Raw genomic sequence first — 26,992 nt, 5'->3', positions numbered from 1 at the left:
TTTCCCTTCATCTTTTGTTATGATTTCTTTTGGAGAAAAGGTATGTTTGAGAAACAGGGGACTTGGGTTTAAGACCAATAGATACTAGTACTTACCTGTGGAAGCAAGAAAAGTGGAAATCCCGTAGAGAAGAAAAACTGGATTTTTTAATAGAGAAAAATCAAACGAGTCTATCACAGAGGACAAGAATAAAGAACAATCCGATGACTTCGTTTGTTTCCAGTTTTCGTCTTCCATATCATCGTCATCCTCATTATCTTCTCTTCTAGTGTGACGCTCTCCTATAGGTCTACATACTGCGCCACAGACAACTGCGTTAAGGACGATAGCGGACATGATCCACAAAGTTCCCTGCCAGCCATATATCTGCAATATATACTCGTACAGTGGAGCAAACACAAGCCCACCGACCCCGGACCCACACACGGCTATCCCAGTGGCCAGAGCTCTCCGTCTATCGAAATACATACTTACCATAACCAACGCTGGGAGGTAGAAAAGTGCGAAACCCGTACCTTCAACGCAAAAACAGTATTTTGCTTTTAGCTTGTGATTAATTGTCATTGTTGTGTTCTTATTACTATCCACATAGCTTGGTAAGTGGTAAAATCAAATACCGTGGTCAATAATCCGAGGTATAATTCCGAGCTATGCAAATGTAATATGCTTTATTACATGTTTTTAAACCATCTCTCCAATAAGTTTACATTAATATTATGCATTTATGGCTCTGATGACGGATGAAGGTTTAATTACCCGAAGGTGTAATAGTTCCCATAGGGGCACACGCCCTAGGGAAATACGATGTTTTATTTTTCCTGAGGTTTTATTTCCCTGTCATGTGATTTGTTTCAACTAATCACATACACTGTTATAAACATGAGGTATAATAGACCTTCTTTATTTTGTATTTGAGTTGAGCATCACTTTTGTGACTGATGGTCGGTTTTCTGTCTCAGGGCAACCACAAGGGCGTCTCGGGTTGAAAGGATATGAAAGAAAGCCGAAGCATTCGGATAAAATCCAACAAACCAAGGTCAGTATTCGGACTTGCCGCAAATGCGTTTGGCACTCGCAACCAAGAGGTGGAGGGCTAGTCGTAATTTGTCGGAATACCTTACTTCTTCGACAACACTGAATTAACGTTGCTTGATAATTAACACTTTCCATGTAAATAATGATTTTCCACAAGAAACAGCGAATTATATATTTGTCACATGCACAGGACGTTTACCTCCTACAAACCCATACAACAATATCATGACGTCTAGGTTCGACGAGAATGTTGAGAGGAATATTCCAACACTGGACACAATTCCTCCCATTGCAATCACCCTCCGGGCGCCATACCGCTTCACTAGGGCTCCGGCCAGGGGACCTTTAAATATGAAATCAAAAATTAATCAGATTAATCAGATGGTCCAGCGATTGATATAACGACAGTGATAGTAACCCATGGAGTACCGAAATTGCAACAGCACGCATATTACACATACCTTCTATAAGCAGCACCCCAATCATTACCGAGGTCAATAATTGTGTTTTTCCTCTGCTTTCGCCATAATGACTGAGGAATTCTGGGAAGAATATCCCAAACGTGAAACCGGCACCGTCGACAATCATACTTATGACGAATGCGGCCGACATCACTAACCAACCCCAGCCTCCGTCAGGGGGACCCATCACTATGGAGAACTTCTGAAAGTTAAAGAGATGCAATTACCAGAAACGAAGTTATCTTTAAGTATCTTAACTGAAGAAACACGATGAGGGCAGAAGCAGACACGGAATATAAAGACATTGACCCTAGATTTAAAAATGTATTAAGTAAATTTCGGATGCATGGCACAGCCTTAATGCAGAATCTGTCCGCTATAGTAACATTCCCAGGAGTCAGAGATTACATACAGTTTGTGATAATAATGATGTTGAGGACGAGGTCCATTTTATTTTACTTTGTCCTTCATATTCTGATTTAAGAAGGACTTATATCAAGCAGTCTTATTACCGACATCCAAGTGTGTACAAGCTTATAGAATTATTTTCATGTAAAGGTGTTAAAACTTTGAATAAATTAAGTAAATATTTGTTTCATGCTACGGAAATGAGGAAAAATCTCCACTCTATGTAACGTTGTTACGAAAGTTGACTTAACTGTACATTTATTTTACATTTAGATATTTAATCATCGATGAATGATCATTTATTTATTTATTGTTGAAGCGTACTTAATGACGCTCTATGTCGCTGCAATCCGCGTTAGTTTAATAGTGTATGAAATAAAGATCTTATTATTTCATGACGTCATATATGTGGTAACGTCACAAATATATTCATTTTTTTGTATTGTTGTTTCTTTATTAAGATAATTGTAACGAACCTACACATCAATGGATTCTTCATATAATTATGTATGTGTATGGGATTGTCCTCCGCCATCTTGTATATTATATGTGAATTTTGATTAAATTTAATAATATATATTGATGCCTATATGCTGTATCGCATTTGGTTATAATAAAACTTGTAACTTGTAAAAACATACAATAATCAATAATACATCACCGCAGGTTGATTGCACACACCACGCTACACTTCACGGTTGATTACACTATGCTTCCCTACACTTCACGGTTGGTTGCACTATGCTATGGTACACTTTATGGTTGATTGCACAGGCTACGCTACACTTCACGGCTGATTGCACCTACTTGTATCGGAAAGCAATAAACCGTGTGTCTCCGACGATGACGTCTGTTTACCACGTATATTGTACAATCTACCAGTGGCCATCAACTTGTTCAGTGTTCGAGGTGGTTGTGTGATACTAGTCTATCTATTCTTATCTGATATAGGTTACCTTAACCTCTTTAACCTATAATGAGTTCAGGAATATAGGTAAAGGTATACTGATCAATGCTATAAAAGGGAAATACTAAACGGTCACCGACATTAACCCTGGAACGTGATGTGAATTATTTATATAATTATAGAATGTCGAGATAGAAAAATAAAATTGACAGTAGGCCAAAAAAAAAAAATGTTTGTTTAGGGTTACATTGGAAAAAAAATAGGTCGGTCGGTCGGGAGGATTTTTTGTGTGTGTGTGTGTTTTTCACTCTAAAATAATATCCGGAACCGGAGTCTGTAATTGAAAACCCGACTTTTTAATATTTGTTCGTAGAAAAGAGGAAAAAAATCAGGGTCGGGGGTAAAAAATTGGGGTCGGTCAGGTAACCTTAAACAGACATTTTTTGGCATTAACTATGTATTTTCTAACTGCTTAAAGATGCTTCACCGCCTCTTTTTGAGCCTCTTTTTTACATCAAGATAAAAGTGTTAATAATAATTAATTGTGTCCAGAAAAACATCTATAGCACTATGCCCTATACGTAATACATTACTGTTTGCGCCAATCTGATTGAAATACAGATCACCATTAATACACTACATTAAAATCCATAACGTAGTGTATAATGAAGATCTATATTTTAATCAGATTGTGTTTGCGCATATAACAAAAGCAAAATGAATTATTTTATATGTATTTTTGTGTTAATTATACACATATATACACGATTAAACACCAGTTATTGTTCAAATGATCAGTATTGATTATGCTCTGTCGGCGGAGGAGCATAATTAAGGTTAATAGAATAACCAGTACATCTGCACTTTGCCTTTTCACCTCTGTATGTGTATGTGATGGGTAATATAGGTTAACGGTATTGGGTTATACATATGTATAATAGCCACAATAGATTTTCAGTTTGCGTGAGGGTCCAATGAATAATTTGTTGCCCGTAAACCCAGGCGATAACTGTTTTCTTATACCCCATTGTGACGTCACTCCGGTTATACACCACATCTTAATCAGTTCTTTGGACAACTTGACGGAACAGTTCATTTATTGGCATTTTTGTCAATAGAGCTTATATAGAAACTATTCTATAGGGTACAATAACGACTTCTGTACTATTGAGGATGGTTTTAGGACTTATATGCACATTACCAGTCACAAAATCAGTGAAAAAAGTTACTGGGTATCTCAATAACGGATATTTGTTTCTTTAGGTAAAAATGAGCATCGCTCTTTGTAATCTTCAAAGGATTTCTGCTGGCCTGTGATTGATCAGTTTTCTTTTAATGAACTGCCATTTTTGCAGGACTGAACTGCAGATTTGCAATGACGTATATCACAACAGTGACAGCAACCCTTGGAGTAACGAGTAAAAAGAACCAAGCAACTGCAGCCAAAGGTAGTTCACATGAACGCTATAGGCAATTCCGCAACTTGCAACTAAAAAAAATATAGAAAAAATTGGCAGACACTTGGAATATTTTTAGTTCGCCAAGTCAGCAAACTCATTTACCCCTTAAAATAGATAATGAACTATTCTCACTTTTTGTATAAGAAGAGCTCACATATGTTTTAGGGGTGAATGAGTGAAGCTGAAGCAGACATAAACATAGAAGAATAAAAACGTAAATCAATGCATGTAAGCATTGAAATACATGTTTACGCATGTCTTTAAAGACCCACGACCTTTCCGAAGCAAAAATTAAAAGTTTTTTAAAAACAATAATAAGGCCATACCAATTTGATTTCTTGTTCTTCGGATTTTGGAATTTCAAAATTGGAGCGAGCGAGCGAAATTTTTTTTACATTTATTTTTTTTTCAAATGGCCAAAATCTTGGAGCGAGCGCATATTTTCTACTCAAAGCGTGCATGATCAGATGGATATAATTAAAATACAAGGATAAATATCTTACTGTTGCCTGCATACCAACTAGGTGAAATCGGCCTAGAAAACCTGTAGTATTGGATGGACTTATAACAATTTATGAAAATAGAAAGAAAAACTACAACAGAAAACTCATATAAAATAAACAAAAAGGTTTAATAAAAAGATTGAATGTCAACAACAACAAAATATTAAAATTATAAATCTAAAAATCTCTTTTAGATTGGTACAAAAATATCAATCTTTAATCCTTCCTGGATTCACTCATTGGCACAAAATAATAATTTAAAACAACAATATATATATGAAAGATATTAAACAAAACAATAAGGGGGAGGTAATATATATTCTATCACTTGATTCTGTTCTAGTTTAAATATCTTCTAAATTGATACAAAATATCAATTCTAGATGTTTACAAGATTCAAAACAGTTATGAAAAAATACCCCCCCCCCCTAAAAAAACACAAGGGAATGTAATATATCTTCAAACACTTGACTTATTTCTTTATGCCATTAGACACAAGACTTTCTTTAATTGGAGTAAAATCTCTTCCGACACATTTCCTGCACAAAATATGACAAGGATCACAACATAATGATTTATAAAAACAATGGAATAAAGATAAAAAATAAGGGGATGTAATTTATAACAAATCTTCTATCACTTGACTATTCTTCACAAGACTTTCTACTCCTACTAAAAGTTACAATGTCTTCTAGATTGGCACAAAAGTAACCATCATCTACATACATACTTCCCCCTATTACTTAATGACAAAAAATATGATAAGTCTCATAAAAAAACAACGAGGGATACATAATACAGGTATAAATATACCCTATTTGTTAGCACTAGACTTTCTTCTATTGAAGTTAAAATCTTTCCATCAACACAGAAAATGCCGATTGTTTGGTTGTTGTTTCATTAAGTGGAGAGTCATTCTTAAGTACTAAAAATTCAACAAAACGCATTCCAAGTTCATTGCATACGTCAACGGACATTGACGGCGATGAAATGACAATGTTGTTTTGGGAGGGAGGGCGAGTAGTAAATATTCTAATTTCATGTATGTTGTTTTCTTGTTCTAAGCGTTCATACAACTGATAGAAAGTTACATCACCTTCAATGTTAATTGCTGTATTTTGCAGAACATTCGAGCGTCCGGATTCTGTTGTTACCGACACTACAAGCACGCCCATGATTAATCATTATACAGTCCGGCGATGGCGATTTGCCGCTTCAAAACACGTTTTATGGGTCTGATCGGCGCTTTCACGTCAGAATGAATTTTGATTCCTTCGATTCAAACATCTGTTCGACCAAGAAACGGGTACACTAAAATTAGAGTCCGGAAAAAATCCGGATTTTTTTTCACGAGTTCGTCAGACTCCGTCGGCGAGAAAAGAGGAGCGGTAAAATTTTTTTTAAATTTTTTTTTGTATTTGTTCAAAATAGGAGCGGGAAATCCGACGAACGAGAAATCAAATTGGTATGGCCTAACATACAAATATCTATATCTATTGCCTAAGACAAGGTTACAAAATCAACCATATGCAAGTTTTCCTGCGTAATCTATGTTAACAGAGAAGATTCAGTTCACTGTTTTGCCGTCTGTCGCAGTGATAATCAACTAAAGGGCGAAAATTAGAACGACGGCAGGAAACATGATACGACCTTTAACATTTTATTTATTGTAACCAAATTCTTTAGGAGGTAAGATAAGAATAGTATTAACGTTAAGTTAATAACTTATGCGACTATACAAAAAATATTAAAATTAAAATTTACGTTCCCATTCTTAGAATCAAAAGCCGCTTCGGAAAGGTAGTGCATTCTAATAATATTACAGTATAACCCCTCTAACTAGAACCCGCATTCCTCGAATACCTCTCATTCGTCTAACAAAACCCCGAATAGCTTGAACAGCTATTCGTCGAATATCCTTTATTCCTCGAACAGAAATATATCCCCGTTTCATCAAATACATAGTATTAAACCATGTATTCAGGTGTTCGACCATTGAGAAATTTTCAAACATACATTTTTATTTAAGGAATAACTTGAATAGATTTTTTATGTTATGTAGATATAACACAAAAATCTGAGTGTACTCTAAGCGGTTTATGATGAGAGTACACTCAGATTTTTGTGTTATATCTCCATAACATAAAAAAGTCTATTCAAATTAATCCTTATAATTCAATTTACTAAAGATAATCTCTTCAATATTCAAAATTCATTTTGGGACTCTTTTGTCTATGAAATCATTACGCCGTCATCCCAGCCAATCAGAAGCAACGTTACAAACGGCGACGCCATTTATTCCTTTATGGGCTGATATAGTAAATTTTTAAGCCAATGAAAATGCTCTTAACAAGCAAAATTGAATTATATGCAACTTGATATTAATATATTGCTATCAAAAACCACTTTCATAAATGTTTAAAAAAATACTGCAAATCACGGTAATTAAAATGTCATTGATGTCCATTGTTTGTCATAGTTTGATGCCAGACATTTTAATTGTTAATGATCGATCGTGATCAACCTCGGATGAGTCGAATACCCTGTATTCCTCGAACTTTTGATCTGGTCCCCTGCTGTTCGAGTTATAGGGGTTTTACCATTTATTCTTTCTCTAGGTCGTTCCTGGGACAGTGCATCCTCGATCCCAGGTGTAAATCACAATATCGTTTACCTAAGACAGTATCATCATATATCAACATATCATCAACTAATTAACCGTACATGGTTGATATGCCAACAGTAGAATCTTAGAAATGCTCAGAACAGGGTCGTTTTCCGCAAGATTTGAGGCATATTGTCGGCCCTATACTCATTACCAAAGCCTCTATTTTCCATTTCAAGTCTTACATTTTCCACAACTAAAGACACTCATTTCCACCAAATGATATTATCATTTTTGTATTTGTTATTTTATCAAGTCGCATTTAAACGTGAAATTAAGGTGGTTCGATACAGTTAGGCCTAAAAATTTACCCTCGTTTAATTTTCTTTAATATTTGCTCACTGAAAGATTGGTTGATTGTTATAAACTAATTATTAAGGCTTTTATTTGAAATTTGACCGAGCGGTTTTGGAAATATAGTTCTCTCAATAACCCTACTGTACTGTATGTTTTTCTCAAAATAGAATTTTACACACATATTTTCAAAACTTGGTAATTGACTGAAATATTACAAACAACAACATTTTTTTATCTTTAATGTGTAAGTTTATATGGCTATCAATGACCTCAATGTCGTTTCCACTTTTAAAAATACATTAATTGTAATTTTTTTACGCAAATGCGTATAAATGAGGCCTAAAAAGGGCCAATTTTTGCATTTAAATTTCAACTTAAATAACCAATTAAAAAAAAAATTGTGTCATTTAATTTTCTTTATTTTTGTCCACATAAGTAGACAGTTGTTTGGGTTACGATGAAAGAAATTAAAAAAAATGACCGCGGAATTTATTGAGTAATTAGCTTTTCTATACCCCTACCCCCTAAAAAACGACTTTTTTCACAATTATATAATTAGATCGAAATCAAGCGGTAATATATTTATAAAGTACATGTTATATATTCAACATTATAAAGTGTAAAAGTCTGATAATATAAATTATTATAACTGTTAATTTTATGTCACGATGCCACCGATTCGATGCTATACAAACCTAAGAAATGGCACAAATAAGCCATTATATTCCCTGGATATAACATCTGCAAAATCATTATGGAAAATTCCGTGTAAAGTTTCCACTTCAATTACCCTTTAGACAATCCATGATTTTATATTGTTTTAGCGGAAAAATATTTATCTTTCCATTATCAAGATATCTTAGCTTCAATAGTCAGTTAAGGCAGATATTAAAGCACAAATTTGAATTTGGCGCCAAAATTGTAGCCATGAAAAGCGTCTACGTGACAACGATCGAAGTTGATAACTCCAACTTGATCACAAAAATATCGATAAAATCGATGTCATCATACACAACTGTATCTCTTTGTATGTTTTTTGAGGAGATATCTGCATATCTAATACATGTAGATATATATTTATTATCCGAAGTAAACTTAAACATATTTTTGGATCCTCAAGATTACCTGTACTGTAAGTGTACGCCTAAGAAAAAAATCTCTTATTCTGAATCCTCGATCTACGTTCAGCTTAGTACTGTAGAAAGGAAAATAATTAGTCTTTGCCTGTATTTACATGTTTAGTTTCTAAATCACAGATATAATACTGTTGTTGACACTAGCTTACATGTGCTTTTTCGTAAGATAGCATTTGATTAACTGAATCATAGTATTTCCATGCATTATCTCAAAACAGGAAATACATGCATCATCTACATGTATTGCCTACAGTAAATAAAGTCTTGTTTCCCGAACATAATAGTGTTTATTGAAGATCATATTAGCTAAATATGATACATGTAGACATCTACATTCGCAATATTCATGAAATATACTGGCATGTACAAATTGAACGAAAAGCAGGGACGATGGGGAGATGAAAATATTTCTGTATCTGACCGTGTAGATTTATACTAGAGGAATACTCGGCAAAATTGGAACATCTTGATTTAATTATGCATCTTCCTTAAAACACATACATGTATACTAAGTGTCAAATATTCACAGTTTAACGGAGATGAACAGGAAATGTTTTAATCACTTGATTGTTATGAAATCTCATTTTATTCAGTACAAGACCGTATCGGCTTAGATCTAAATCAGTCCATTTGTATGAGTTATGTAATTTGCTTCTCAAAAGATACATGTAGCTTCATGTTATATTAGCCTAGCCAAATTCAAAGATCTGACAACATTATTTTTTTCTAGTTTGTCGAAGCTAGGTCCTACACCTACCGTACAAACTTTGATTTTCACCCGGTATCAAGCTTTCGGTAAACCGAACTAAGTACAATATCGACAAATACGCCGTTTATCGACTATACTCTCTTGATTTTAACGTTAAATGTAAGATATTGGCAGACGGATAACAAATAGATCGCTATTCTTCATAATCTTAGTCACAATAGAGTTTTCATGTGCAGTTCCGAATGCACTCATTGACCCGAAGAGGTCCGAGTGAACCGCGCATTCGATAGACTGGATTGCCTGCGGTAGTTTTTCTACTCTCCGCTAGGCTTCGCTCCGAAAATACTACGACAGGTCAGGGCTTGGGAATTTGATTGGCTAATATTTATAACGTTCAGGGGATATTCCTTTTCAAAATGGCATATGGATATTTTCGCGGAAAAAATTTCAACAACTATTTTTTGGAATTGCTGACCTCTAGTCTGCTATACAATTGTAAATTGTAAACAGTATTAATCATTTATTGATATTTTATATTTATTATCCGGTACACTCATCATGACGTCAGCGTATAGTATGGAACTTTAGATTTCGTACGTGAATAGATATCTAGTCGTTAATTTTAAATTGTAACGTTCTTAGACTATTCAATTCTGAATGCTTCCTAAACAATATCGAAAATTCATTTCCACCTCGTTGCCATTGTAAACAGAATGGAATCCCCGGTCTAAATGAACCCAACGATTTGTTAATTGAATTGACCAATCAGAATCATTTTGGTCAGGGTCTTGACCAAAATGGCGGCCCTGACCTGTCTTAGTATTTATGAGCGCAGCCTAGCGGAGAGAATTTGTACTAAGGCAGGTAATCCAGTCCACGCATTCGATCACTGTTCGGAACATCCTGAAGTCACCACAGAAGTAGGTTAGGACCTTGAATTAGGGACATTATTACTGGATTCTCCCATAGGAATAGAGTACATATATCTCCTCGACTCATTCACTTCGGTACTTTTCTGACGTCTAGCAACCCATCTGAGAGGGAAACAGATAAGGCCAGCCAGTCCAAGTGTTATCCCACCGAAATAGAAAGTGATGACGTAGTCTCCAGTTCTGTCTGATAGGGCGCCTAAAATATAAATGAATAATATTCATAATAATAATAAAAGATATTTCAGATTTGTTTGAAAAATATTAGTACTTTTGAATGCATTTAGATAAGTAAGTCGTAGATTTTTTTCAAATTTATTTACTTAATTTTATTTAGTAATTTTTTTTTTCATTCAGAGCAGCAGAGAATCACTTAACCACCAGCTGACAGCAAATTTTTTAAAACTGACTTTTAACAATGGCATACAATACACACTTATCAATTATATTTAAACACATACACCTACACAACCAACAATATACACTTTAACAAATGCTTACAATACACACTTATCTTATACGTACATGTATTTATTTAGAAAATTTTAAATTTAGTGATTTTGTTTTCAAAATTATTCAATAGATAGACATATTGTTTGGTTGTAAAATTATTTTGTTTATTCTTTGCCATTATCGAGTAATCGTGGGGTTTTTTCGTTTGTAATTGTTTAGTTTATTTTTTTATGTTATCATTTTTTCAAAATCAAATCAATATCTAGTTCAAAGATTCAAACATTGTTTCCTTACCTGCTATTGGAGATCCTATGAATGACCCCAGTCCCATGAATATCATGTTAAAACCTAAAGAACTCGCCAGTCTTCTTATCCCCAATAACTCTGTCAGGATAATGGTCATAAGCGTAATAAAAATTGCTGGAAATAATGCAAAATCATGTATTAGAAATAATTACCGGTTACCAATCAGTATTATATTTTCTACAGTGAATTACCCGGCACGTGCTTATTCTCTTTACTAACTTTCTTTCGAATGCGATTGATTTTCGTGCATTTCGCAATCTAGGTAAATTCGTGAAAGTTTCTATCAATAATTTATGTCTAAAACAAAATCTCCACGAAAATGTTTTGAAACGTAAATCGCGAAAATTAGAAGTCACAAAAAATGTTGGTTTAAAGCAAACTGTGATTGCGTACGAGGAAGAGTCAATGAGAAGCCAATCAATCCCTTTTTCGATGGACAGAGCCGATCCCGATTCCCTTTTCTTGTTTCAATATACATGTATGTTGTATACCCGTGTACGCGTATTGATGCATTCTTTACCACGATGTTGACGTCACACATGGGTAGTAAAAGGCAAAGTCATGTAGGCGATAAACCAGCAACTAACTATACAAACGCGGTAGAACGTCTTTAGAAGAGGAAGCCAAGTCTGGATGTCCACTGGATACCACCGACGAAGAAATGTGCAAGAAATTTCGGAATCTGATATTCTGTATTTGTGTATTACAGAGTAGGTATTGTTTGTGATGTCACGACGTCAATTATGCTCGCGAAATAATGACTTAACAATGGATACCTACCCACAAGGGAATGAACTCTGCAATATGCAAAAAAAAAGAAAGAAAAGAAATATAATTCAGGTGAATAGGTGAATTCAGGAAAAATAGCGCAGGCATTACGCATTTCACATTTTAATAATGTTATATGATCGTTCATATATGCGCAAACTAACAAGCCGTTGGGTCTCCAGAAAAGAAGCATTACAAGAAAGTGTAAAATAAATAAAAGAAATTACCTATAGTAGCTCCAAACAGAACTGAAAAGGCAGCCATCATGGTGAACGTAGTGTAATAAGAAACAAAGCACGTGGCCAATCCACCAATGAAAAGAGCTGTACTATTTATAAGGACGGTATCAGCAAATGGCTTGTGAGATATATAGCCAATCAGCACTCGTGTTACAGTATTTGATATGCTAATGATTGAGATTAGAAGGGCGCCATCGTCAGCAGAGAGGTTGATATCCAGAGCTTGAACCGGTAAGAAATTGAATGGAATGTAAAAACCTGGAACATAATCAACGAGTGTTACTTGTATGTTGGTAATAAAAAGAACAAAAGAGTTAATTATCATATATGACAGACGGCCTTCAAAAATAAATAAAATCACAGGCTTATATTAGTGGATCCTCGATACTCGAAAGGCTAATATTGATGTCGTCCTATCCATCTCTATACATATCTATGTATAAGCGAAACTGGAGGCATTTCAGGAGAAAAAACTGATTGATTACAGGAGGCTAAATTTGGAGAGGAGCGTCTCACCAACTCAAAAGCCAAAGAGTGTACCGTTACCATAAAAAACGCCTGTTGTGGCACATATAGCCTCCAATTTCGGTAGTTTATAGCCATGGTTGATATAACGACAGTGATAGTAACTCATGGAGTATCGAAGGTGATGTTATGGTGGAATATCTTGATATGATATTACTGATTACAGACACATACCTGTTGCGGCGAGCAGAGTTGAAATACCGTAGAGAAGAAAAACTGGATTTTTCAGTAGAGAAAAATCAAACGAGTCTATCACGGACGACCAGAATAAGGAACAATCAGAGGACTTAGTTTGTTTCCAGTTTTCGTCTTCCATATCATCGTCATCCTCATGATCTTCTCTTCTAGTGTGACGCTCTCCTATAGGTCTACATACTGCGCCACAGACAACTGCGTTAAGGACGATAGCGGAAATGATCCACAGAGTTCCCTGCCAGCCATATATCTCCAGGAGATACTCGTACAGTGGAGCACACACAAGACCACCGACCCCGGACCCACACACGGCTATCCCAGTGGCCAGAGCTCTCCGTCTGTCGAAATACATACTTACCATCAACAACGCTGGGAGATATAACAACGCAAAGCCCACACCTTTAACACAAGCAAATACTAAAATTAAACGTAAGCAGAAGCAATGCATAATAATGAAAAGATCATGATAATAAAATATCAACACAATCCAGTATCACAAAGAAGCGGTGAGTGGGGTTACTTTGGGTCGTTTTTGCGGCAACGCTGTGATAATCAATAAGTTTTCCATACCTTATATCTTATGGTCAACTGGACATGGTATATTCCAAATATTCATTTTTTCTGTTATCGTGGTAATTCGAAATACAATTGGTCCAGTATATTAGTATGATTGTTTCCGCCGTTTAATATAGAGGTTGAATACCGACGAGTATAAACAAGAAAGACAGGCGTCAGCATTTTACTTTTAAATTAAATTAAGATGTTGCTGGTTACTCAGTAACCAATTAAGTATTTATCAATCGCTTTAAATCATTCAAAAAAACTCCAATTTCACAAAAAATGCATTTTACAGGATTAGATAAAAACAGTACCGACATAATATATTAACTTTGATAAAACCTTATTTTGTCCCTCCTACATGTGCAAACTCCTACAACAATAGCATGACGTATAGGTTCTAGAAGAACGCAACTTCGTTAGCCAAGGATGTTCAGTACGACACTTTCCCCTAAAACCCTTGGCGGATCTCACGTCAAAATGAAGTTTCTGTTTTCAACTTAAAAGCGGCTAGCCCGAGATAATCTGGCCCTAAAACCAGATTTAGACATTATGACAGATAGATGTCTGGTTTAGGACATCTATCTGTCATATGTTTAAGGCTGGTGTTAGGACCAAAGTATCTTCGGCTAAAAAGCGGCTAGGTTTTTTTTTATATGTCAACACAAAACTCATCCGAAGTGATGTTAGTGACCATTCAGGCATGCCATACATACCTGTCAACAACAGATCCAAACGAAGTCATATATTACCAAATTAGTCAATTATTAAATTTTAGACCAATTAAATGTAAACATGTGAGTGTTTTCTGTTTCACAAATTTTAAACAAATTATGCAAAGATAGACTTCGATGTCGTGACAAAATTGGACATACGGAAGCATAAATTACCTACGAAAAGAAAATCAAAGTGCCAGGGCCACTCATAGATGCTGTGAATGAAGGACTCAAACAAAAGAATAAAGAAATTGGGTTTTCATTTAAATATTGACTATGGTATACTTAGTGTGCAGTGTTGAATTTCAGAGTTTAACAAAATATATTTACGGTATACCGTATTTATTTTATGATATTTAACGTTGCTTCAAGGAAAATAAGTTGAATAATTCATATTCCTGAAATAACTGAAAATAATTTTACATTTAAATTACGTTTGTGTATTTCTGAAATAACGATTTCAACACCAATGAAACCGTTCAGAATTTGAGTATCAGTTTTTTTATAATTCTTTATTAATTACTAAATTATTAATTTCATCAATGTCCCTTCAAAGAAAAAAAATTAAATTATTTAACATATCCATATCTTAATATCCACTTAACATTTAAGAATATTTTCGGGAAAATATAACATTAAAAATATTACCATTTCCGGATATGTTTTGGTTTCCTTTTTAGAAAACTAAAATGGGTTACTTTGACGACTTTTGACTAATAATTCATGGCCAGATACTTTTGCCAAATAAAAGGTACATTATTTCATTACGTATATTACTCGAATTCCTTTTAAATTCACACGAACGCTAGCCGTTAACAACAAGGAAACTTCATGTAATGTATCTGACATCAGCAAGTCTTCTAAGCCTAACTGGTTGGCGACATATTAGCCTATCGCGAAGAACATTTTATCGTGATTTTTGCTTTGCCGACTTTTGACTAATGATAAATCATGGCCATATACTTTTGCCAAATAAAAGGTACATTATTTGGTTACTTATAACACCCGAATCTCTTATGAATTCATAAGAACGCTAACATCAAGAAAACTTGATGCAATGCATCGGACTTTAGCAAGTCTTCATAAGGCTACCATACATTAAACGGCAATGTAAATTCATTTGTCACTTTAAGTTGCTCGTACATTTATAGATCTATATCATCATTATATTTTGTGACTTTATGTTGATACATTTTATACCTTTCGATATAACGCAGTTGTCGATAAACAAAAGACACAACTCCCAGTGACAGAACTAGGGAGGAAACTCGTGCGTACTCAAAACTATTAACTTTTACTGCGCAATAATATCATCAGATATAGTTCGTCAATGCAACCAACACAAATTTTTTTATAAGCGTTATAAGAACTTTCTTTTGCAGTTACCTTTCTATTCCTTTATTCCTTGATTACAATTATCAATCAGTGGCATGAATTACGTAAAATTTAAATAAACAGTCTGCCGCGGAGGAAGACAGCGAGGAAGGCGTTGTTCGTGACTTTCGGGAGACCGCCGATCCCGGAGAGATACAAATGTCCTAAAGTCCCAACTGAATAATTAAAATACTCCATCCATGGTGTATATGTATGTACAAATTCAATGTCTGTGGTTTTGAATATTGATGGGGTTTTTTCATACCATCAAATAATACTTGAAGTGAACAAAAAAAACCTTTTAGTTTTGATGTGCAAAGGCTCGCCGAACGTACCTAAGAATGCTGTTTCACAGCATCAAAAACAAACCAACCGACAAACAAGCGATAGACAAATATATCACAAGTATTGATAACTTTGCTATTACGAATAAGACGCCTAAAATAAGTTTTTCAAAGGGTGCTGCCATATTGTTTCTCAATCCATAGATTAATGTTACGAGTTTTTTTATTGGTTGTGTATGCAAAGGGAAGGCACGCAACTACGGTTATCCAGCAGGTGGCGCAGTGCGGGAACTTCAATATATATCCGTCAAGGGTTTCAGGGAGTATCGTACTAATACCATTGGCTATAGAAGTTGGTGAGAATCAACAGAGGATTATCCCAACACTGGATACCAATCCTCTAGTAACTATCAATCTCAGGGCCCCATTCCTCTTCACCAGCTGAAGCACACGGAAAAAAATCCAACGACCCAAGATCAGTATTTGGAACCTGCCGTAAATGCATAAGCCATAGAAGGAGGGCTAATCCTAACAAATACCTTACTTCCTCGAAAACAGTGAACAATGCTTGATGATTTATAAGTTCTTCATGAATGATAATTTTCTTTTTCACAAAAACATAAAGCAAATTATGTATTTGTCACATACTCAGGAATTTTTTTATTTACCTCCTACAAACCCATACAACAATATCATGACGTCTAGGTTCGGCGAGAATGTTGAGAGGAATATTCCAACACTGGACACAATTCCTCCGGTAATCATCAATCTCCTGGCGCCATACCTCTTCACCAGGGCTCCGATTAAAGGACCTTAACATATAACAAATAGATGATCGCCATAACAATAATATTTATTATATTTTTTGGTTAGAAGACACTTTGATTTTGAAAATATAGGCTTGGAATGTTTTGAGTATGGGGCCGACACTTAAATGGCAACAAGCCGTTTGGGTTTTTACATATTGAAATGAAGATATCTGTATTCAAAATAAAGATATCTATATTTCTACAACAATTAGAGATATCTACATTTAAATAAGAGATATCTTTAATTGAATTAGTAATATCCGTAATTGAATTATAAATATATGTATTTGAATTAAAGATATCTCTATGTAAAATAGAAATATGTCTAATTAAACACGAAATACAGATATCTCTAATTCAATAAAAGATATCTTAATTTCAGTTAAAGATATCTGCATTTCAATGTTAATAAAGATATCTGTATTTAAAATAAAGATATCTTTAATTAAAATAAAGATATCTCTAATTCAAATACAGATACCTCTAATTCAATAAAAAATATCTCTATTTCAAATACAGAACCTCTAATTGTTGTAGAAATTTTAATTTTATCTCTATTTGACTTAAAGATGTCTTTATTTGACATGTTATGGAGAAATCTGTATTTAAACATCATAAAGGGGAAATGACTATTCCCTTGACTCTCCGTTCTGCGCATGACGGAAATAAAGTAGTGACGCAAAATGGCGGGGAATGCAGACCGTGTTACAAAGTACCCGCTTTTAATATTATTCAATTATAGCTGCAACAGTTCGCTCTGTTTTCTGTAAAGCAGTTACCCTGATCTGTTTTTAAGAAATTTCCTCCAAGTTTATTGGTTTAGACCTACATTTATCATTCATACATATTGATTGTTGATGGTCCAATTTCATTAAAAGCGTTTCGTTAACATTGATCAGGATTAGGGAGTTATCATTATTTTCTTTGAGTTTCAATATTAATCTTTGCACTTAGCAAACACGTGTAAATACAGATATCTTTAATTCAAATAGAGATATCTGTTTTGGAAAGTAGTTACAGATATATCTAATTCATTTAAATATATCTCTATTTTAAATAGGGATATCTGTATTTGAATTAGAGATATCTGTATTTAAATAAAAGTCATCTCTATTTGAATTAGAGATATCTGTATTTAAATAAAAGTCATCTCTATTTAAACAAAATTAAATATAACTTCATTTAAAATAGGGATATCTTTAATTAAAATAGAGATATCTATATTTTAAATAAAGATATATTTAATTTGACAATGATTAAATATATCTCTATTTTAAACAAAGATATCCCAATTACAATTAAATATATCTGTAATTCAAATAGAGATATCTGAATTTGAAATAGAGATATCTTTAATTTTAAAGAAGATATCTCTATTTTCAGTAGAAATAGAGATATCTGTGTTTAAATTAGACATATCTTTATTTAAAGGGACAATTTGTTTTCATTTCAACATATTTTATTAATAACAAATATTAAAGGGATCTGACAACAGGCAAGCCTATATAAGTCATCTCCCGTAAAGGGACATTTCATTTAAAGGGACAATTCACTCAGGCTAATTCTTTTACATAACCAAGAAGCCAAATATGGCATAAATGTATTGTTCTACATTTCTTATGAAACATGAAACATTTAACATAATTTACTGACAAATTACACGTCATTGTTAAAGTGAATAGTCGGGCAAAGAAAACTAGTTTAAATGCGTTGATAGGAATCCAAAAGTTCTCACATATTAATACGATGGTCAAGTTCTGCTTACGTTTCCCAGTTCTGGCCATTGAAATAAAAAAAAGTTGAAAGCATTGAAAGCGAGGCTGCGTGGAAATGTAACCACGGACATAGTGAGCCGGGAGGTCGTTTTAGGATTCCTATACTTTTAAATAATTTCTTTGTACGCAGACAGATATTTTATTTTTCTATTTCATAAGAAATTATACTGGATACATTCACACCATTTTTACCGACTTAAGCCATCCTTGCCCGAATGTTCACTTCAAGTATTTTAATTGATACCGTTGTAATTACAAATCGTTGATCAATACGATTAAGCAGGAACAGAATGTACTCTGTACCCATACCCGAGCCAAAGAAAGTCACGCACGTTAAACAAATGAACTACATAACCACTGAGGAGGTACTAAAATGGTTTTTAGGCAAGACAAGTCCCCTAATAAGGTAAACCACTACTGTCAGAGCGATTTGAGCAGATCTAGACAAAAGTTGCATTACTCTATGAGTAAGGGACAGGGTTCGCCATACAAGATATTCGACCACAATGTGTAATGGAGGACAGCGAGCGAGTTTGAAAGTTTGACAAGCATTTTTAATTTTTTAAAAAAATTTTTCCCCGATATATGTACAAATTTTAATGTTCTATTACATTGAATTGTCCATTTAAATAGAGATATCTCTATTTAAATTACAGATATCTTTAATTAAAAAAGAGATATCTTCATTTTAAATGAAGATATCTTTAATTAAATAGAGATATCTTCATTTCAATAGGTAAAAACCCAAACGGCTTGCCATAGACATTGGACCTCAAATCTTGCAGAAAATGGTCCTATGTTGTGAGCAGTTTGAGATACTAATGTTAGCATATCAAATGCAAAATTTCATGTAAGGTTAATTGGTAAATAATAAGAGCGCAGCTCTCTCCTCGGCTGAAGGCCGCGTAGAGCGAAGCTTTATTAACCAGCATATAGAATCCAATACATTCCAGTACCCCTTGGACTTTGAAATCGTGTCCCACGTATGGCAAGCCAATTTAACATTTATTGAAAGAGCAAGGTCTATCCCGTATTTAATCGAGTTATATAAGACATCTTACACAATTATATAAGATATCTTATATTTATATATGAGATATCTTATATCTATATAAAATATCTTATATAGGTATATAAGATATTTCATACAGTATATAGGATATCTTATAAAATATATAAGATATCTCATATATTATATAAGATGTCTTATATAATTATGTAAGATATCTCATATAGAAATTAAATAAGATATCTTATATATGTATGTAAGATATCTCATATAGGTATATAAAATATTTCATACAGTATATAAGATATCTTATTTAATTTTCTATATAAGATATCTTTTATCGTATGTAAGATATCTTAATTAATATATAAGATATCTTATATAATTGAAATCTCGTTGCTATATAAGATATCTTATAGAGTGAGATTTCGTAGAATTTAAAACCGGAAACTAATTTCTCCCTCGAGCATCATTCGAAGCACTTCGGAACACATCTTACAATCGTTCGCAATGACAGAGATGGCACTGAAAGCGAGAATCAACCGCTGTTTGGTTGCATTTAACGATGTATTGAAGAAGCAGTTAATTCCAATTACTCTATTTGTCAATTCGAACATATGGCGACAATAAATATATTGGCTGTAATGGTGACCTATATATACATACATACTTTTGTCTCGTTCAACCAAACGCTTGATACCGGCGTAGCATGCGAAGCCAACAAGAGTCTGGTTGAACGAGTAGTAGTATACTGTACAGTCTCTTTGACTTCCAGATAGGGAGACTTCATTTCTGGGCCTTTGTTGAAATTTCGTTCCTTTATAAGATATCTTATATAGGAACGATATTTCAATTATATAAGATATCTGACATACTTTATAAGATATCTTATATAGATAACTTAAATGAGATATCTTGTATACGATAAAGGCTTATATAGGATTCATTAAAAAATATATATGATATATCTCATATAATATATATATGACTGAAGGCACTTGGCCTTAAAGCGCGCAGCCAGATGTTTTAATATGAGTCATGCACGGCATAGGAAGAGCGAAGCTCTACTTGTTAATTTTATTTTCTATTTCATGTAAAAGACATAATTTAGAAATAAAAGGACGCACTTTAAACTATAGAAGTATATGATGTAATAATTGTCTAGCATAAACTTTAAAAAATGAACTCACTCGAAGGCCGCATAGAGCGAATCTCTACTAACCATAACACGTGTGTAAGCATATAGATTAATATGAATTTAAGGCAAAGCCTCAGAAGAGCGCAGCTACATGTAAAAGATTATAACATCATAACTATATATTGTCTATATTTTTCTACGAGATTAACAATAAAATATTTCACTGACATGCACATACTATCGATAGTTAGAAAGAATTCAAAATAGTCCAAATGGAATAGATCTAGTTCAATATAGATGTCTACTTCAATCTTGTTTTTATCAAATCAAAAATACGAGCGAATCTGTGCCGTCATCTTTGGCGTCAGGTTTTGTGACGTCACTGCCTACAGTGCCGTGGGCTTGAGAACATACACAGTATATATTGGACCAGTACATTTATTGTGTTGTTCTTGTATATATGTAAATTAAAACTACTTACAGCAATTTTAAAGCGTATCCCGATGACACATTTCGTCTAGTACAGAAAATTTTAAATCTCGTCGTGCTGATAACGAGAATTAAAACATGGCTGCCTACATGGAGGCGCGAGACTTTTCCCGCGGGACACAATTTCAAAGTCCAAGGGGTACTGGAATGTATTGGAATCTATATGCTCACACACGTGTTATGGTTAATAAGAGCGCAGCTCTCTGCGCGGCCGAAGGCCGCGCAGACCGAAGCTATACTAACCATAACACGTGTGTGAGCATATAGATTCCAATGCATTCCAGTACCCCTTGGACTTTGAAATCGTGTCCCGTGGGAAAAGTCTCGCGCCTCCATGCAGGCAGCCATGTTTTAATTCTCGTTATCAGCACGACGATATTTGAAATTTTCTCTATAGACAAAACGTGCCATCAGGATACACTTTGAAATTACTGTAAGTAGTTTTAGATAACTACACAAAGACAAGAACGACACAATAAATGTACTGGTCAAAATGGTATACTGTCTGTGTGTTGTCAGGCGCACGGCACCTCCAACCGTGACGTCATGATCAGGAAGCTTGGTGCCAAAGATGACGGCACATATTCCCGCGTATTTTTGATACATGGCACGTTGCCAAGTTTTCCTCCTTGAGAGATTACAGTGGTTTGTTGAGTTTAACAGCCAGGGTCATATAAGGACGTGCCAGGTTTGTTGGTGGAGGAAAGCCGGAGAACCCGGAGAAAAAACCACCGACCAGCGGTCAGTACCTGGCAACTGCCCCACATGGGATTCGAACTCGCGACCCAGAGGTGGAGGGCATGTGGTAATATGTCGGTACATCTTAACCACTCGGCCATCGCGGCCACAGACGACCATCAATATATAGGCCTATTGCTAGACAAAACATCCATCAATGGTGGTGAAGAATAGCATTTAATAAAAATCAAGGATCGGACTACAAGTAAACAGTTTTAATGTCGTTCTGAGGTTATTATCCTAAATATATTCACATTTTTACACGTAGCTGCGCTCTTCTGAGGCTTTGCCTTAAATTCATATGCAAAGCCTCAGAAGAGCGCAGCTACGTATAAAAAAGTAAATATAGTTAGAATTATAACCTCAGAATGAGATTTAAACTGTTTAAACTTGTAGTCCGATCATTGATTTTTAGTAAATGCTATTCTTCAATATTTGTGTCTAGCAGTCGTCATATACCGGTCAGAAAGAAATATTCAACTGGATTATTTCATTTTTTTTCGATCTTGTTTCTCTCCAATGCAGAAAACCTGGCAACATGCCATGTATCAAAAATGCGCGGGAATATGTGGCGTCATTTTTATCACCAAGCTACCTGACGTCACGGCTGACGGTGCCGTGCGCTTGACAACACACAGACAGTATATCATTTTGACCAGTACATTTATCGTGTCGTTCTTGTCCTTGTATAGTTATCTAAACATACCTACAGTAATTTCAAAGTGTATCCTGGTGATACGTTTTGCCTACAGAGAAAAATTTAAATCTCGTCGTGCTGATAACGAGAATTAAAACATGGCTGCCTGCATGGAGGCGCGTAGACTGGTTCCCTTCCCTTATTTCTCTACTCCTCCGCCAGGCTGCGCTCCGCTCACTAGGGACCGGTAGCGGGTAACCATGATGATTTTTTTGATTGGTCAATCTACATATCCGGTTCGCTGGCATCACTTTTTTAGGCGTGGGAAACCCCTTTACGCACGAAGGGACGGATCTTAACGTAAAGAATAAATAATTTATTTGAACGATATATAAACAAATGTAAATAAGATCTTAAGTTTTGAAACCATTTCGTGCCAACAGAGTTTAGAGTGTTCATAGAAACGACGTTAATGACGTTATTTTCTCTTAACGGAAGTAGCCGTCTCCATGATGACATATCATGCGCAGAAATGATGCGCACTACTCTGGAGTTGGAATTCCCACTCAAGATGGCTACTCGCTACCGGTCCTCAGTGAAGCGTACGCAAGGGAGGTAACTGAGGCGGGAACCAGTCTAGGAGGCGCGAGACTTTTCCCGCGGGACACGATTTCAAAGTCCAAGGGGGTATTGGAATGCATTGGATTCTATATGCTTACATACGCATTATGGTTAGTAGAGCTTCGCTCTACGCGGCCTTCGGCCGCTCACACACGTGTTATGGTTAGTAGAACTTCGCCATAAGAAAATGAAGAGATATTCCGTTTTTGACCAGCTGATTACGTTGGAAGGTGGTCTATCACTTGAACGCTTGCAAATAAAGAGCAATAGCACTGAGCTTCTGCCAGACAAAGATTACGTTTGTCGGATCATAAAAGCTTTTGAACTGCTTGATTATATAATGAGCTGACTTCAAAGCACCGCATTCACGCTGATGGGATTTTTTTACAGTGGGGAAAAATGGCGGCCGCAAACTGGGGTTGTCAGTGTGTAGGATTGAATTTGCACAGCATAGGAAGAATTCTTTCTAACTATCGATAGTATGTGCATGTCTAGCTTAAACAATGTTAATGCAGAAACCCTAAAATCAGTTTATAATGTAAATATAAGCATAACATAAACAAATGGCGCAAAATTATAGGATTCGCATACATAATGTACGCGGCACTCCAGGTCTTGAATGGACACAGAAAAATCCGAATCTTTGAGTTCATTTCTTTGAGTTTATGCTAGACAATTATTACATCATATACTTCTATAGTTTAAAGTGCGTCCTTTTATTTCTAAATTATGTCTTCTACATGAAATAGAAAATAAAATAAACAAGTAGAGCTTCGCTCTTCCTATGCCGTGCGTGATCCATATTAAAACATCTGGCTGCGCCCTTTAAGGCCTTGCCTTCAGTCATATTATCAATAATACTTACCAATAAGAAACGTTCCAACCAATACTGAGTTCATGCTTTGTGTTTTTGCTTTACTTTCGCCATATTGACTGAGGAATTCTGGGAAAAGTATCCCGAATGTGAAACTGACACCATCAATAATCATAGTAATGACGAAAGCTGCGCCCATCACGAGCCAACCCCAGCCTCCGTCAGGGGGTCTTATGACTGTATCCATGGAAACACTTAGGCAGGTAACAACAATTAATGCTGTGCTGACAGTTTGTCAGTGGTTGTACATCGATACTCCGGATTACACTAGCACTTTGGCCGTGAACGGTAGGCACATCCTGGATATACCAAAATAGTGCCGTGTTGTCCGTTCGGTGGTCGTGGCCTTCACTGATGTTACATAGTACTAGTATAAATATAAGCTTAAATGAAATACAACAGATAAACACCTGACATTTACTGCTCAGGCGGGTAGGCTAATTATACTTAATTGGCGTGTCCATTGCCCTGAGGCTAATTGTCATACCACCTGGTTGCCTCGTGTAAGTAAACTCATGTAAGTCATTACTCAATTAACTTTATGTGACAAGCTGATATAATGAATTTAAGGCAAAGCCTCAGAAGAGCGCAGCTACATGTACATGTAAAAGATTATAACATCATAACTTTATATTGTCTATATTTTTCTATGAGATTAACAATAAAATATTTCACTGACATGCAAATACTATCGATAGTTAGAAAGAATTGAAAACGATTCAAATGGAATAGTTCAATATACACGTACTTCAATCTTGTTTTTATCAGATGCAGAGAAAACTTGGCAACATGCCATGCTATCAAAAATACGCGCGAATCTGTGCAGTCATCTTTGGCGTCAGGCGTCGGCCGCGCAGAGAGCTGCGCTCTTATAATTACTGCGGTTAATCCAACAACAAAAAAATCAAGAAAATTTGTATAGTAATGTCAAATGTAGTGTCTGAAATAAATATATACTTCCACTTGTCCGTTAAAATCATATGTAGGTACGCGTTCACTGTCCTTTGTTTTACAATATTGTAATATTATAGAAAGCACTTAAATCCTAATGATAATAGCATGAAATGTTGCCAAGTTTTCTCTGCATCTGATAAAAACAAGATTGAAGTATAGTGAACTATTCCATTTGGATTATTTTGAATTCTTTCTAACTATCGATAGTATGTGCATATCAGTGAAATATTTTATTGTTAATCTCGTAGAACAATATAGACAATATAAAGTTATGATGTTATAAGAGCGCAGCTCTCTACGCGGCCGAAGGCCGCGTAGAGCGAAGCTCTACTAACCATAACACGTGTGTGAGCATATAGAATCCAATACATTCCAGTACCCCTTGGACTTTGAAATCGTGTCCCGCGGGAAAAGTCTCGCGCCTCCATGCAGGCAGCCATGTTTTAATTCTCGTTATCAGCACGACGAGATTTTAATTTTTTTTCTGTAGGCAAAACGTATCACCAGGACACACTTTGAAATTACTGTAAGTAGTTTTAGATAACTACACAAGGATAAGAACGACACAATAAATGTACTGGTCAAAATGATATACTGTCTGTGTGTTGTCAAGTGCACAGCACCGTCAACCGTTACGTCAGGAAGCTTGGTGCTAAAGATGACGCCACATATTCCCGCGCATTTTTGATACATAGCATGTTGCCAAGTTTTCCGCATTGGAGGGAAACAAGATCGAAAGAAAAAAAATGAAATAATCCAGTTGAATATTTCTTTCTAACCTGTTTATGACGACTGATAGACACAAATATTGAAGAATAGCACTAAAAATCAATGATTGGACTACAAGTTAAAACAGTTTTAATCACATTCTGAGGTTATATTCCTAACTATATTTACATTTTTTATAAGTAGCTGCGCTCTTCTGAGGCATTGCCTTAAATTCATATTAATCTTTTACATGTGGCTGCGCTATTCTGAGGCTTTGCCTTAAATTCATATTAGATACACGAAAATATATGTATATATATAAAAAAACAATCTTCAAAATTCAATCCTACACACCGACAGCTTCAGTTTGCGGCCGCCATTTTTTCATTTTGTGCGTTGCTCCGGTACTGCTCTCTCCGGTAAATATATATTTAACTAATGCAAATGCATAACCGGAGTAATTAAACATTTTTTTATCATTGTTTAAATATTAATAATAACTTTGGAAATTAAAAGCTATAGAATGCAGTCAAAATTACCACCAAGGCGAAGATGAGCACAAGGAATAATGACGTCACATAACGTCAACAAATGGCGCGAAATCATAGGATTCGCATACGCGGCACTCCAGGCCTTGAATAGACACAGAGAAATCTGAATCTTTGAGTTCATTTCTTTGAGTTTATGCTAGACAATTATTACATCATATACTTCTATAGTTTAAAGTGCGTCCTTTTATTTCTAAATTATGTCTTCTACATGAAATAGAAAATAAAATAAACAAGTAGAGCTTCGCTCTTCCTATGCCGTGCGTGATCCATATTAAAACATCTGGCTGCGCCCTTTAAGGCCTTGCCTTCAGTCATATTATCAAAAATACATACCAATAAGAAACGTTCCAATCAATACTGAGTTTAGGCTTTGTGTTTTTGCTTTACTTTCGCCATATTGACTGAGGAATTCTGGGAAAAGTATCCCGAATGTGAAACTGACACCATCAATAATCATAGTAATGACGAAAGCTGCGCCCATCACGAGCCAACCCCAGCCTCCGTCAGGGGGTCTTATGACTGTATCCATGGAAACACTTAGGCAGGTAACAACAATTATTGCTGTGCTGGCAGTTGATCGGTGGTTGTACCTCGATACTCCGGATTTCTCATCAATCAAAGTTTGATTTCAAACATAATAAAAGTAGACCGGGCAGTTTTTAAACAAGTAAGTACAACTGCCTCGCAGGTGCCATCACAGGTGAAAACCGCACTGTCGTAGGTAAAAGATAGTGCGATTTGCATCTAGAATCTTGCATTGA

At 35.1% G+C, this 26,992-nt stretch overlaps 2 protein-coding genes across 3 annotated transcripts in view; both read right to left on the bottom strand.

The window, feature by feature from the left end:
* LOC138306884 (monocarboxylate transporter 13-like) overlaps nucleotides 1-5,999 on the bottom strand; it is a 12,072-nt gene extending 6,073 nt beyond the window's left edge. The window contains exons 1-4 of the mRNA XM_069247402.1: nucleotides 5,871-5,999; nucleotides 1,497-1,698; nucleotides 1,235-1,378; nucleotides 96-515 (exon numbers count right to left, since the gene is read on the bottom strand). Coding sequence (XP_069103503.1) covers nucleotides 96-515; nucleotides 1,235-1,378; nucleotides 1,497-1,698; nucleotides 5,871-5,903 — 799 coding nt within the window. The 5' untranslated portion in view covers nucleotides 5,904-5,999. The remainder of the gene's footprint in view (nucleotides 1-95; nucleotides 516-1,234; nucleotides 1,379-1,496; nucleotides 1,699-5,870) is intronic.
* Nucleotides 5,630-26,992, bottom strand: LOC138306885 (monocarboxylate transporter 12-like). 2 transcript variants are annotated; one of them, XM_069247403.1, is made up of 7 exons: nucleotides 26,565-26,688; nucleotides 24,010-24,385; nucleotides 16,597-16,740; nucleotides 12,976-13,395; nucleotides 12,265-12,534; nucleotides 11,258-11,383; nucleotides 5,630-10,709 (listed from the first exon to the last, which is right to left on the bottom strand). In XM_069247403.1, exons 2-7 carry the CDS (start codon nucleotides 24,203-24,205, stop codon nucleotides 10,507-10,509), a joined length of 1,359 nt encoding a protein of 452 aa, XP_069103504.1. In that variant the 5' UTR covers nucleotides 24,206-24,385; nucleotides 26,565-26,688; the 3' UTR covers nucleotides 5,630-10,506. The 2 variants fall into 2 exon arrangements, with proteins under 2 accessions (XP_069103504.1, XP_069103505.1); XM_069247404.1 differs by lacking the exon at nucleotides 24,010-24,385 and having other exon boundaries at nucleotides 26,565-26,992.

This window comes from Argopecten irradians, chromosome 14 (genome assembly GCF_041381155.1).
Source record: "Argopecten irradians isolate NY chromosome 14, Ai_NY, whole genome shotgun sequence".
Lineage (NCBI taxonomy): Eukaryota > Metazoa > Mollusca > Bivalvia > Pectinida > Pectinidae > Argopecten > Argopecten irradians.
This window is presented reverse-complemented; position numbering and strand designations above follow the sequence as displayed.